The following is a 15,648-nucleotide window of genomic DNA, read 5'->3' on the forward strand; positions in this document are numbered from 1 at the left end:
GCCCTGCCACCCTGCGAAGAAAACTCATTTTGTTTGCTTGTATCTGCGATCTTATTATTTCGGTCACCTCCCAAAGCTCCATAGGTGAGGGTTGGAACATAGACTGCCTGGTAATTTGAGAGCTTTGACTTCAGGCTCAGCTCCTTCTTCACCACCATGGTCCAGTACAGCAACCGCATCACTGAAGTCGCTGCACTGATCTGCCTGTCGATCTCTTGCACCAACATTCCCTAACTCATCAACAAGAACCCAAGATACTTGAACTCCTTCACTTGGGGCAGCTGCTTATTCCCTACCTAACGAGGACAATTTACCCTTTTCCGGCAGAGAACCATGGCCTCAGATTTGGAGGTGCTGACCCTAATCCCAACCGCTTCACACTCGGTCTCAGTGCATGCTGGAGGTCAGTGTGACGATGCCATCAGGACCCCATCATCTGCATATAATATGGCTACAATCCTGAGGCCCCCAAAGTGGACACATTCCACACCTCGGCTGTGCCTTGAAATCCTGTTCATGAATATCACAAACAAACCTGTTGGAGTCCAACGTGCAATGGGAACAAGCTTGAGTTAATGCTGAGGATGCGGCACAGCTCTCGCAACGGTTATACAATGACAGAATGGCATGCACTAGCAGCCTCGGTACCCCATACTCCTGCAGCAACTCCCACAGGACACCCTAGGGGACATGGACCTATGCCTTCTCCAAGTCAACAAAATCACACGTAAACTGGATGGGCAATCTCCCACACCCCCTCTAGGACCCGCGCTAAGGTAAAGAGCTGATCCACTGTTCCATGACTAGGATGGAATCCGCATTGTTCCTCCTCAATCCGAGATTCAACAATCAGCAGGAGTCTCCTTTCCAGGACCCTGGCATCATTTTTCAGAGATAGGCTGAGAAGTGTGATACCTTGATAGTTGGAACAGATCCTCCGGTCCCCCTTTTTAAAAATGGGAACCACCACACCTGTCTGCCAATCCCCAGGTAATGCCCCAAACCTCCATACAATACTGAAAAGGTGTGTCAGCCATGACAGCCCAAAAAACATCCAGGGCCTTCAGCATCTCAAGGCAATCTCATCCAAAAATGGCCGTCGAAAAAGTTAAGAAAACAAACAAACAAAAAAAGCTCAGAGAAAGCGGTGTGTTCGTCTACCAAAGGGATCCTGGCTGTGAATTTATTTCTCCTTGCTTACGTGGATCTGTGGGACTATCAAAGGACTTTGAGGTCAACAAGCTGGTTTGGAATTACCTCCTTTATTTTTGCTTTGATCTCAGTATCCCTGCTGTTATTACAGATTATTATATTTTTTTACCCCATTTTTTCCCGAGTTTTCCACGTCCACAAGTGGCCACTAATTATTTCCCCTCATTTTTCCTAATTTCCGTTTGATTTGCATATACTATATTTTTTCGTTTTCATTTGATTCTTTTATGTAAATTTTTGTGGGTTGTAATATTTTTGGGTAAAGGATAGACGGTTGTTTGTTTATTAAAGGGGTTTCCTGAATGAATTTTCATTGAAAATTCATCTTAACCTGTTAGAGGATTTATTTTTCATTTAACACCCAAATTAAACTAATTGAAAATTATTTATTTTGTTCTAATTTAAAGACTAAATAAAAGGGATTATTGTCGAACTGTTGTTGATGTATGTAGCAGAGTTTTCTTTTATATTGTGGTGGAGATCTAAACTCTGTCTGGTGCCTGAACTCTTTTTCATTCATATTATTTTCTTATTCATATATCGGGTTTCCCGCCACCGCTACACAGTTTAAACATTTTATCAAATGGAATATTACTGATTATATGCTACTGCCACGCATACTGTGTATAATTATGTAAAGTAAATTTGTTTAAAATCACTGCGTAATGCACACACATGACTGTTAAAACAGAAGTTGGCAATTGGAACAATACTGATTGCATCTTATTTTCATATATATCTACTTGCATTTCACATTTGCTCAAAACCCTGCATGTTACTAATTAAACGTGCCATCTAAACACAAAACCCATCTTTAGTCTGACCCATTAGATACTTTAATACTGCTAATGGCAGCACAGATTTTAAGGACTTACAAATAGCACATCAATAATGATTACATAATTTTGTGCAGAAACCACTACGTTTTTGGTACACAAAGGCACACAGAGTCCACAGTCACAGCAATAGTGTTAATATTATTATTATATTGAAAAAAACAAACAAGTAAGATCCATAAAGTTGTTTACTAAAAAAGTGATACAAAGGCAAAGATGCCGCAATATACTGTATATTATATTAGAGATATAAAAGAACTCATGTAAGATTAAATGCAAAAGCCAATAATGCAGCCTTTTGGAATACATTATGAAGACAATCCACAAAAGATCAGATTTCATCTGTGAGATCAGTTTTTTAAAGGGTATGCAAGGCAGTGGTGCAGCAATATAATTTACTTGTGCAGAGAAACCATTAAGAAATTTATTTTTTAATTTTTTAAGGCATTTGATGCAAATAAAATGCACATCCTCACTGCATAAGACACTTGCTTCTATATTTAAAAAAAATCTCTCTGTGGGGGGCCTGGGTAGCTCAGCGAATAAAGATGCTGACAACAACCCCTGGAGTCACAAGTTCAAATCCAGGGGGTGCTGAGTGACTCCAGCCAGGTCTCCTAAGCAACCAAATTGGCCCGGTTGCGAGGGAGGGTAGAGTCACAAGGGGTAACCTCCTCGTGGTCACTATAATGTGGTTCTTGCTCTCAGTGGGGCGTGTGGTGAGTTGTGCGATGCCGCCGCGGAGAATAGCATGAAGCCTCCACACACGCTACGTCTCCGTGGTAATGCGCTCAACAAGTCACGTGATAAGATGCGTGGATTGACGATCTCAGACGCGGAGGCAACTGAGATTTGTCCTCCGCCACCTGGACTGAGGCGAGTCACTACGCCACCACAAGGACTTAAAGCGCATTGGGAATTGGGCATCCCAAATTAGGGAGAAAAAAAAATCTCTCTGTGTCTGTTACTTTTTTCTGCTCTAACTTCTATACTACTGCAGCTGAGATTAGAACTTGGCCGAATGATACTGCGGATATTGTTGACTTTTGAATGACGGATTGTTTATGTTCCTCATTTTTGTAAGTCGCTTAGGATAAAAGCGCCTGCTAAACGACTAAATGAAAATGGAAAAACAATGGAAAAACAGTGAAGTTTATGAATAGCCTCAACTTGCCGCAAAACAAGATACGTTCAAATGAAGAAAAAAGTGTAATATTTTGAATAAATGTAGCCTACATTATATTAAAGTATCAGTAAAATATCAGTAACTTTTGTTTGTGGCATCTTGGACTTACAGTGACACCTTAGCCGCTTTTCCACCATCGGGCCAAACAGTTCTCATCAAAAAACCGTACTGTTCCGTGCTGATCTGGGCCAGATGATGTGGTTACAGTTACTTTTTCCACTATGGTGCTGTGAAATCAGGAGAATGTATGTAACAGATCAGTCTGTTGGCGACGCATGAGAAGTAAACATTAGAGCGAGCGCACTATGTAGGATGATATAGCATATTCCAGTTTCTAGGACAGCTTTTCCCCCTGGTTTTACTCTGTTAACAAACAGCAAAGACACAGACCATGTCGCAAAAAGGATAGTAAAGAGAAAAAGGTGAGAGGTTTACCATAATTTGCTGAGGGCTTGTGTTTGCCACCGGACACAAACACACAGAAAGTTAAAAATTCCCAAACTAAGTAAAAAAGATATTTACTGACAAAATAGAACATGAGAATTTATGTCTTTTGAGTTTAAATGAGCTAGTAATCTACTTCCCTGACAAAAAAGGCATGCAGAAAAATAAATATAGGCTACAACACTAGTTAAATCATCATAATAAAATCATGAAGATACAGTAAACGAGTTGGCACGTACTAAAGCCATTCCCCCAGCACGGTAGAGAATGGCTGAGTACGGTTAGCTAACTGTTCCGACAATTCCGGGCCGAGAACGGTTTATAATCGTGCCGTGCCAAACCGTGCTCAAGTGGAAATGCAACTGTAGCAGTTCAATACTGTGCGAGCCGCCACAGTCTAGGTAATTAATGGGAAACACTGGTATTGATTATGTGATTCTAACATGGCAGCCCCAATGAGAGACCCTCCCCATGTAGTATAAAGCAGCTTTTATAAGGTTACTGATATGACTGGAGTATTAATTTCATGTGAGTGCTCATGATTTTATAAATATGTTTTAAAATTACTCTGCACTTCTTTAGGAGAAAATATTTTTTTTTAATGAAGAACAAATGAATAAAAGCACCTTTAAATATACTGTATATAATATTATAAAATTATTATAATAATATTAACACCAACCCAAACCCGAAGTTATATTTGAAAAATTAACCCAAACCAATTAATTAAAATTAACCAGTTCGGGTTGGGTCCCAGACATCTTGCCTTGTAGTTTTATGATCTTGAGCACATGGCTTGTAATGTTAAATTAAAATGTGAAACTGTCAACCCTGAAGAGTGTAAACACTTTAGCTCTGTGGCACTGTCAAAACATTTCTGTTTGTTTGAGCATCCCAATCAGCCTGACACAGCATCATTGTCTCAACCACTGACGTGAGTTTGAGGTGGGACTGTGTGATTGCAACACATCACACAAGGGTGGAGTGTTTGGGAAAACTGCAGGAAAACAGCAATTATTTTTGTAATTCCATTTGGTAACGCTAGTGGCGCATAAAGTATACAGTTCACATACGAAGACATTATTTGTCTGCTATAATGCCTAAAATCATTCAGAAGTTTATGTAAAAAATCAACAATCAACATATAAAACTGTTTGTAAGAATGACATATTTGCAGGCATACAGATTGTCTCATCCCTGCCACACACACACACACACACACACCTGTATAAAGGGCACGCCGGAGCGCTCGATGGCCACCACTCCAACAGTCTGGCTGAGCTCCAGGTCTAGGATGAGGATTTCTCTGGGGTACAGCAGCAGCATGTGGTTCCTCTTAGACGGCAGATATGAGAGCTGGAGACAGTCATTAAGAGTCACCGCTTCAGCCCTGTGCACACACACAAACACACACACACACGTACATGTAGCATGCCATTACATATTGCCAGATTCCATTTGAAAAATGTCCCTTCAAGGCAAGTGAGTCCACTAAGCAGACATCTTGGCAACAACACCAGGGAGCTATTTTCTATCTAGGAAATATAGCGAACAGTTGCCTCCCACTTTTCTAGAGGACTTTTTTTCACCATTCATTTTCTGCATAGGCAAGAAAGTCTTAGTGGGCAAATTGCAACATTACGAACTTTGATTCCAAGCAAAAAAGTATCAGAACATCAGAAAAAAGACTGCATTCCTAAACTCTTTTAAGAAGGAATGAACTACTGATTCCATGAAACAGTGATCAATGAAATCCTAAATTATGGTTCAATAATTATAAAAAAATGTCATGGTTAATCTAACTATAAGAATTTTTAATCTATGTTTGAAACCATGAAATGTTTTATTTACACGTGACAAAAATATTAAATATATATATATATATATATGAAAATATCTGTGCCTGGGTGGTTAGTGCAGCTGTAACAACGGTTATGGACAGAGTCCGCATGGTGCTTGACCAGATGTCACCAGGTGAAACTTAGGCTACACACACCAACTCCAAAATATAACAGTAGAATTCAATCTACCAGACACATATCCACCGAAAAAGTGACTTAAATCAGCTATTTGGTAACATTTGAATGAGTAAGGGTTACTGAAGGCAATGGATGTAAACATGCAGACAGAAGTCATATGAAGGTACACATCCTACAAATGGGAAAGCATGTTCCACTAGTCAGTAGTCCAACAACACACTAGTGAGTTTAATATTGTGGCTGTAGTGCTTTTAAAGGGATGAATTGAGAAACTGACAACTTTTTGGAATGTTTAAGCATGCTGACAGTGCATGGTGCATTTGTGTGAAGTTACCATCAGTGTGGTAAACTGAGAAGTTGCTTCTGAAATCATAATTATTTAAAGCGTTGCTTGAGTACACCACATTCAACAATACATTTCCATTTGAGTCATTATCTGACTTTAAATCGGCTGCTGTAAGCAATGTTCCCATTATTAAGCATAGTCCACAGGTTTATTTGTGAGGTGTTGTGGAAAATATTTTTATGGAGTCTGTTGCAGATTCTTTATGGTGGAGTGTTACAGACAAAAGATCGTTTTAATAAACTGTACCAGAAGAAAAAAAAAAAAAAACTGTTGGATGCCATGAACTACATGTTGCACACCCACAATAAAAACTTTTGAAGGGACTCCAAGCATTCTGGTTTCATAGAAGTGCACCATTCTGTGCCTGGAATGCACATAAGCATGTGTTCTGCCCTATGCTGAAGGGTCTCTTACTATGCACATCCTATTTACAGTATTTGTTGTGTTTTCATCAGTTTTCCTCTTGTAGAGCTGCGCTTAGCATCAATATATCCCTGAGAAACATGTCCACTAACACGTTCAAAGGTGATATGATTTAACTTTATTTGTCTCAGTGCTGTTGCATAAGAAAATTTGCAAATAATCTTAAAACTGGTTAACTGTGCTTTTTTCTCAGATGGTAATCTAACCACCAAAATTCCAATTTACAGTCATTGATTACAGGTGTACAATCTATATAAATGTATCAGTATCAGAGTGCTGAGAAACTTGATTACATTACTAGCAATGCTTTATGGTGGTGTGCAGTCACTGCTGAGCTGAAATTTCCACTTCCATGGTAACTGCAACTTCTTTGATTGGTAGATATATCTTTGGGATTATGGGTTGAGCAGTTGTTCTCCAGGAATTCAGCTATTAAACAAAACAATTTTAACCCATCAATTTGACCCGTTTTAGGCTTTTAACACAGAATTACATCAACTTCGGTGTGGAACTTTATGACATTCTCCATAAAGGTGATTTGAACCAGACAATGAAAAATTACTAATTGAATGTTTTTATAAAAAAAAAAAAAAAAAAAAAAAAATTCCTAGGAAGGAATTGCGGGTCAATTTGACCCAATTCATTTAAAGACTGTAACATTTTATTTTAAAATTATAATGCATCAAAACATTTTTTAAATGATACTACGGCTCAGAACGGTTTGAAAACATAATTAGCAGAAACCAATATCAGTAGTGCAATATAAAAACAACAGATGTCAAATGACAAGTCTGTCTTAAAAGGTGTGTTATTAAAAATAAATTTTTCCATGGAAAACAAATTATGCGATTTTTACCTTCAGAACTCTATTTATGCAGTTTTTTTTGGCATGCTAGTTCTGTTCTACTACATCTATTTTAATGCAGAAAGACCAAAAACTGTTTGACTTTTTTTTACTTTTCTATGCCATATTGAGCACTGTGTTTCATTCATTTTTTCCCCATTCTCCTCCTCCTTATACAGTCTCAAATTCAAAACATCAATTGCTTTTTAATTGTACATAATATACAGGAGATCTGCAAAGTGATTCTGCATACACAAATGTCTCATAAGAGATTACTATGTAACTGTTTCCAAAGGGGCTCAGTGATATCTGCCTCTATATCCATTTAGTCTTTCTATACATTTATTCATTTGACAAGTCATCCAAAGTGTCTTACAGAGCATTCGAAGTTTCCATTTTATTAGTACTGCATACAGCATGTGTTCTCTGGGAATGGAACCCACGACCTTAGCGTTGAGCAAGAAACAGACTACCGTTACACGTAGACTGAAGTTATAAGTGCTGCATGTGATTTTTTTTATTTTTATGAAATGACACTCAGGGGGACACCTCTGCCCTCCATCTGCTCCATCACTGATTACAATGGTCTCCAAGTGTGTCTACGTTTGTGTGTGTCATTGGAGTGCACGCGGCATGGCTTATTCAACGGCTAAAATTGCTTAAAGGGTCATGAAACACTAAACTACATTTTCTGAGATGTTACCAGATATGTATGTGTTACACATGATAGAAAAAAAACGAAGTATCCATTAATTTTAATTTTAAGAGGAAAGTGGATAATTTAGGGATTTTTTGTGCTATTTTCATCTTCCTGGTTTAAAATCAGAGTCAACGTCACACATTGTGACGTTTCCCTGTACTATATTGCATCATCGCATCATCAGTGTCTTATAATTATTAATGAGACCGCGTGACCTTATCACATAAGAACGCACTGTCTCATGATTATTCAATAAACCATGTGACCACCGCTGCCTTCAAGCGCCTTAGTTGAGAGGGTTGATAGTACCGTGATTTTGTGTACTGTATTGTGAGTTTACAAAACAGTGTATAATTTATTTGTGCATTTTGTTACAAGTAATTGTGAGAATTTTTGATGCTGTTAACTGCATTAGTGAAATAATGCTGAACGAAGGGAACAGACAGTTGTTGTGTTCCTTCTCCCCTCATTCCGCTGGCTGCATCTTTTGAAAAATGTGCTGAGAACTCAACTGTGCTGAAACAGGGGGTGTTGTGATCTTTTAAGGAAAAAAAAAAAATGGACGTTGTTCAACATATTAAGTTGGACTTTAACTTTGCCAGCCATACAATTCTTACAATTTGTCATACTTTATTCTGATATTTAGTGAGAGCCGGCATGGGCAACTGACTGATGATAGATTGCTCGCCCCCTTTTTCTCCACTGCTCTGTCCCACCCACTTTCTCCCACGCTGTCCATGCCCAGTTGAGTTGCATTTTTCAAAACGGTTGTGAGGTGGACTTCAGCTGAAAGAGGGGTGTTTCATGACCCTTTAAAGCAAGTTTTTTTTTTCACTCACCAACAAAAGTTTAATTCTTATATAGATAGAAGTATATGAATATTCTGTGAGGTTTATAAGAAACATCTGATTTGAAGCTCTTTAATAAACAATGCAACAAATGAATACAGTGGCCTAACAACAGAAGATGCAAGAACTATAAAAGGTCTAGCCTCCAGTCCTAACTTACAATATCAAAAATAGCATTTCGTTCAAAATGCTAATTTCCAACAAGCTCATCGATGGCAACTGAAATGATACTTTCTCCCATTGAAAACTTGTACATAAGTCTGACATGCCCCATTTCTCTAAAACATTTACGCTGATGCTGTTACCAGGAGGACTGCTGACAGAAAACAAATAATGCATATATAAATTGCACATGCTGTGATCCTGTCACTTTTAAAATCCATCAATGAAAAACACAAACAAAAATAAATAGGAAAACCAAACTTCCACAATAAAAAAAAAAAAAAAAAAAAAGGAAAAAACAACAACTACAAAAATTAACAAAATGTATCTTGCATCTTATCACATTCCTGCAAAAGCACTCCCTGCAGTCAGCAATGCATACAGTGAGGCAGTTTTCTTCACTGACAATGATGACGCCTTACATGTCTGCCTCTAGCATGCCGATGACTATTAATTGCTTCAACATGGATTCTTCTGACAACTGAGTCCTTATCAGACAGAAGCCAATTTTGCCCCCACTAAACTTGCTACGGTATCATCAATTTCACACCGGTGCGGTGTTCACGTTCAGACAGACTAACACTGGTATTACTGCTGATTGGACGCTAGGTGGTACTATGGGGTCATTTTCGTTAAGCAATAGCCTACACAATAAACAAGGCAGCTTGATTTCAAACTTTGAACTTTATTTTTCTTTATTTTAACAAAAAATTCTAATGAAACTGTAAAAAATTAATTGCAATTAAAATGTGTGTTGTTCAACTTTTTGAAAGATGGCTTTTAAACAGTTGTGAAGGGCAATATCTCTTTGGCAACGAACCTACTTCATCTGTGAATTCTCTCCATCATGGGCTACCGGTCGGGTATTTCGTTGTCCGGGAAAATACATCACTTATTGTGGGATATTGTGGGTTTCATGTGTTTTTTTTTTTTCTGGGTGTTTCAAGGTGTTATTACCTTTCATCCCAGGACCCATTTGAGTTGCTTCGGAAGGGTGGTGACTTTGAATGTGTGAATAAATTAATTTTGTTCCCTCCTAGGGGTGGGCGATATGCAAGATATAAGTTCACAATATTTTTTTTTTTATTTATTTTTTTTTATTATAATATATATATATATATATATATATATACCACAATATCCAATTACATCATCAACCCCCCAGCTGAGGGATCGGTGAATATTCTTGCTTTAGTGATTTTGCATTGAAAATTAAATTATTTAAAAAATGAGAAAAGTTAAAATTGCACTTCAAAAGAAATGATTAAAGCAATTAAAATAATGAAGTGATAAAAAAATTACAATGGTGGAAAATTACTAATACATATTAAGATCTAAAAACAATTCTAAAAACGTAAACAATAATGTTGATGATAATAATCACTGAAATATACATCATGGTTCGAGGTGAATGTGTTTTTGTATTATTTCATGATTTAATCACAGATGTATAGGCTGCATATAAAGTGACCCTGCAGAGCTGCGCTCACAATGAACTGCTCTGTGGAAATAAAGCGAAATGAACTCAAAGCACCTCCTGAGCTGAGATGGTCTGAGGTCAATTACAGCATTCTTATAGATGATAATATTCTTGCAAAAAAAAATTCAGAAGGCTGAAACAAAGAAAGAGTGAGAACCTTTTAAATACGTGTGTTCCATGAGACTGCACGCCTCCAAACAAACAGCGTGTCATACATGCGCATAGACGGCTTTTCTGTCATCTATTCTTAATAATATAATAAAGTGTTTCTTCAAGCGCGTGTTTGTGTGTCTAACAGCATTTCTTGTGTCATTCCAAATCTGAGACGTCTCACAGTTAACCTCCATGAACATTATATTCGCTACCTGCAATTAAATGTCTTCTGTCAGTGTGCGTACTTTGCTGCCTGTATAATTTGATATGTTGGTAAAGAACATCTGGCTTTCAATGCGTTATTTAGGTTAATTTATCATGGGTCGCAAACTCTTCATTAGGCAACTATTCTTTATTTAAGGCTATTCTATTCGTTAGGCTATTTTGGAAGTTCCATTCATAATGTTTCCACCAGTATAAAATTTCACATCTGTGTTGTCCCTTGTGCCAAGTATAACAGGTTACACTGTACATTGTGGCAACCCTAGCCCCCAGCACTTTTTTCCATAGCCAGTTGTATCCCCACCACGTTTTCCCGTGGCCAGTTTTGTCCCCATCACTTTGTGTCATGGTCAATTTTGTTCCAACCAATCTTTTCCTTGGCAATTTTTTTCCCCCAACACTTTTTTGCAACAGCCAGTTTGTCCTCACCACTTTTTCCCATAAACAATTTTGCCCCAACAACGTTTTGCCATGGCCAATTATGTTCCAACAACTTTTTTCCAAGGTTGATATTTTCCCCAGAATTTTTTTTGTCATGGCCAATTTTGTACCTATCACTTTTTGCCATGGCCAGTTTTGTCCCCATCACTTTTTGCAATAGTGAATTTCGTCCCCACCCCTTTTTGCCATTGCCAATTCTGCACCCACCTTTTTTATTTATTTTGCCATGGCCAAATTTTTCCCAACCACTTTTTGCCATGGCCAATTTTGTCCCCACCCCTTTTAACGATGGCCAATTCTGTCCCCACCACTCGTTGAAATAGCTTGCAACAGAGACATGCCAAATAGAGAGGAAACAACTTAAGTTCTTGAGCAGAAGTTTTCCATTTTGATCGTGTGTGTGTTATGAGCGGTGATCCAGCATTGGAATTTGTTATTTTTAATGTCATGATGAGTGGAAGTAAGCGTAGGATTTGTTAGATCTCTGATCTTCTTCAATGTTGCTGCTACAGTCTGAGCTGATCAAAAACTCTAATGGCCACCATAACAGTGTCACAACAGCATCCCCTGAGCTGTAAGTTCCCTATCCATTACTCCCCCACACACACGGTTAGAACAGCACATGCACGTATGGCTCGTGCACACACACACACACACACACACACACACACACACACACGTGTTTTCCTCCTGTAACAACTTTGTTTTACAGTTTGATACAGACTACAGAGAGTAGGGTGGCCGGAAGGCCCCTCAGACACAGGCACAGAAAAGAGGCTCCGTCCCACACACTGCCCATGATAACATCATCATTAAAACACAAAGACGTGGCCATACTCCTTGTGTTTACAAACTGACTGGTGGAAACAGAGTTGGCAGAATGAACCAAGGCAGATACAAAGAAGCTTATAAACACAATGCATCATAAAGGTATTCCTAATTCCTAATAAAACAAAGTTTAATCAGTTTAACTTACAATAAATAATTGTAACAACTTTCAAGATAACACCTAATGAATTATTAAAGCAATTAGCCATAAAAGGCTATGCTTTACAGTAATATTTGTACAAGTAAGGGGTGTTCTTAGGCATGAAAAATGCAAAGAACAATGCCTAAAACCCCCTTAACCATGGTATAATCATATTACCAACCTCAAAGTAACAGTCTTTACAACAGTGTCTTACAGATTGAATTACTGTTTACAAACAAATTTTTAGTGGCGGCACATCCGGGTTCTTTTGGCACCCCAGAAAAGAACTGCTTTCAATGGGTGCTTCATTCAAATTGAGCTGAAAATGCCCAACAAGTACTGTTTTTGGGGTTGAAACATCCCGTTTCCAAAAGATTTTTGGAAATTTAGGCTTCTTTAAATTTCAACAAGATCAGTGGATCAGAAAATCCCCAGTACTTGACAAAGTATGAAATTTCACTGAACACCATCGTTACCTCATCTGCTCTAATAAGACACAACTGCCCAGCAGCTGCTAGTGGTATTTGAAATTTTTGAGAAGGAATTTAATTTCAAAAGTGTAACCACAGGCTATATATATAATCTAACAATGATCTTATACAAACAAGACCCTAATTTGGATCTAACAGGACGAACAGGAACCCATCACGCCAACATTGCAGCATGTAGTGACTGTTTGTAAAAGGATGTGTGAAAAAAAATAAATAAATGAATGTACTATTCTTCATTGCACTTATTCTGAATCCATTAAACAACTTGTTCAATTGAAACTGCCTGTTACTAAATGTAAATATTGAATATGTCAAATATCATTATTAACTGTACTGTATATGGACAAATAATTTAAGCAGTAAAGCAGTATTGCATGTCTGATGGTATTTTATTTTTATTTTTACATCCCATGTTTTTCAGGCTTTAAAAGTGTATTCATCAACCTAATGCATGTCCGACAAAATCAAACAGGCCTATTAAATCAAGTTAAAACTGGTTGTTGATAAATCTAAGTTCTGTATGAACTATTTCATTGCTATAAACCGTAGATATCCCTTCATGACAGCTATTAATATCATATTGTTATTGCATAAAAAATATTGATTATTAAAAAGATTATTAAAACTGCAGCTCTGCTCATATCCACCATTAAAAACTACTGCTCTGAAGAACCCGGAAGTGCAGTTGCCTGCGGTGTGACAATTTTATCCATACAAGAGCTAAATGGGGTCTTATGGGACAATCTGACAAGAAATTATCATTAAGGACAGAAAATAAAGTTTACAGTACAATTATAATGATGTATCGAGCACTGAACGTGTGCTGCCATATTGTTCTAACTGCGCGTACTCAAGTATGCACATGTGCCTGGAAAAATTTGCACTAATTAGTGGGTCCACCAGGTGGTAACACTCACCATTGAGCCATTGCTGTCACAAAGAAGCACTAGAAGAACATGTAATCACCGGTAAACAACAGGAGAGAAATGTGGAAACAACAACAGTGGATGTGCACATCAAGAGCGTGAATGTGAGGAGATCAGGAGATACCTGCATTTGTATAGCTCGAGTGTGAAGGACTATAAAGACATCTTCATGGGTCTAAACTCCTAAAAAGAAATACTCCAGTATCTCATAACAGTCGTAGTGTGCATGCGCCAACTGCCTGTGTATGGGTGCACAGTCAAACGAAGCATACTTTGAAAGGCCGAGCGTTCTAATGTACACATTGTGGCAGAACGATCCGCCCCTCCCTCATGTCATCGTCGCCCCACCTCTTCTAAAGGCCGTCCTTTAGCCAGGCTCACAACAGGAGTGTGGAGAGTCACAATTTAATAAGAGCCCTTCTCTTCTTTTAAGAGCACACCTCTCCTCAAGGGACCGGTCTCTATCTCCAAATGCATGCATGCTGGCTTCCTGGACCATTCCTTCGGGCACTCCCCAACCTGCACTAAGCCCCCGTATTAAAAGCTTGTTCCAAAATCGTTGGATTTATAACACATGACCACCTATATTTAACAACACATATTGGGTGTTCAGCAACTTGACCCACTCACTCACGGTGAGGTAATAAGGATGGAATAGAATAGATATGTGAGTTGGTATATACAGTAACTACTTTTGGTTCTCAACATTAAAGGAATAGTTCACCCAAAGATGATAATTCACTCATCATGTACTCACCCTTATGCCGTTTTAAACTCATATGACTTTCTTTCTTCTGTAGAGCACAACAAAGATATTCTGATGGAGATATGATGTGAATATAGCTATACAAATAAAGTTCCAAAAAGTACATAAAGGCAGCATAAAGGTAATTAAATTGACTTATGTGGTTGAAAAAAAAAAAAAAAAAAAAAAAAACAGCATATTGTATACTGTACAGTGTATGTTATTATTTGTATATTGTTGAGTGTAATTATGTGTATAACAGATGTTTAAATTGTGTTGTGTTAATTTGATGTTTTAAGTTGTGTAATTATGTATAACAGATGTTTAAATTGTGTTGTGTTAATTTGATGTTTTAAGTTGAGTGTAATTATGTGTATAACAGATGCTTAAATTGTGTTGTTAATTTGATGTTTTAAGTTGAGTGTAATTATGTATAACAGATGTTTGAATTGTGTTGTGTTAATTTGATGTTATTGTAAATTGGTATATGTCTCATCACTGTCACGACTGCTATGTTGATCGGAACTGCACCCAAGAATTTCACACACCATTGCACTTGTGTATATGGCTGTGTGACAATAAAGTGATTTGATTTGATTTGATTTGAATCCATGTCTTCTGAAGCGATAAGATTGGTTTTGGTTGAGAAATAGACCAAATCACATGTTCTGTGCATGTGTCGAGAACAATGAAGTATAATAGAACTTAAAATTCTGCCAAGGAGACTGCAGATGGCAAGATTTAAAGTGAAAAATTAGTCATATTTTGGTCTGTCTCTCACCCAAAACCAATCATATCGCTTGAGAAGACATGGATTAAATGTATTACCTTTATGCTGCCTTTATGTCCTTTTTGTTGGACCCCATTGACTTGCACTGTATAAATATATTTACGTACATCACATATCCATCAAAATATCTTTGTGTTCTGCAGAAAAAAAGAAAGTAATTTGAGTTTGAGATGGCACAAGGGTGAGTAAATGATGACAGAAATTTAAAAAATTTTGGTGAACTATTCTTTTAATAATACACAAAACTGCTTATTAAAAAGTGGGTGTCTTTCATCATATTTCTGTTGCCGCTGTTGTAACAGTTTCTGCTTTGCGTTGTGCTTAAGAACGGCCCTTATCCATCGCAAAATCACTGCAATGCATGGCCATTTGTGGCCTTTACCTTTATTAATAACACCCTGTTTACACAGGGCGTGTCCGTTGACACGACATGCAGCAACGGCTTGAGGC

General features: G+C 37.7%; 1 protein-coding gene across 3 annotated transcripts in view; it reads right to left on the reverse strand.

Moving 5' to 3' along the window:
• Positions 1–15,648, reverse strand: part of wdr11 (WD repeat domain 11) — a 175,367-nt gene that overhangs the window by 121,212 nt on the left and 38,507 nt on the right. For all 3 annotated transcript variants that reach the window (XM_051650869.1, XM_051650868.1, XM_051650870.1), the window contains exon 6: positions 4,903–5,068. In XM_051650869.1, coding sequence (XP_051506829.1) covers positions 4,903–5,068 — 166 coding nt within the window. The remainder of the gene's footprint in view (positions 1–4,902; positions 5,069–15,648) is intronic.

The sequence above is a fragment of the Myxocyprinus asiaticus genome, chromosome 23 (assembly GCF_019703515.2).
Source record: "Myxocyprinus asiaticus isolate MX2 ecotype Aquarium Trade chromosome 23, UBuf_Myxa_2, whole genome shotgun sequence".
In the NCBI taxonomy this organism is placed as follows: Eukaryota; Metazoa; Chordata; class Actinopteri; order Cypriniformes; family Catostomidae; genus Myxocyprinus; species Myxocyprinus asiaticus.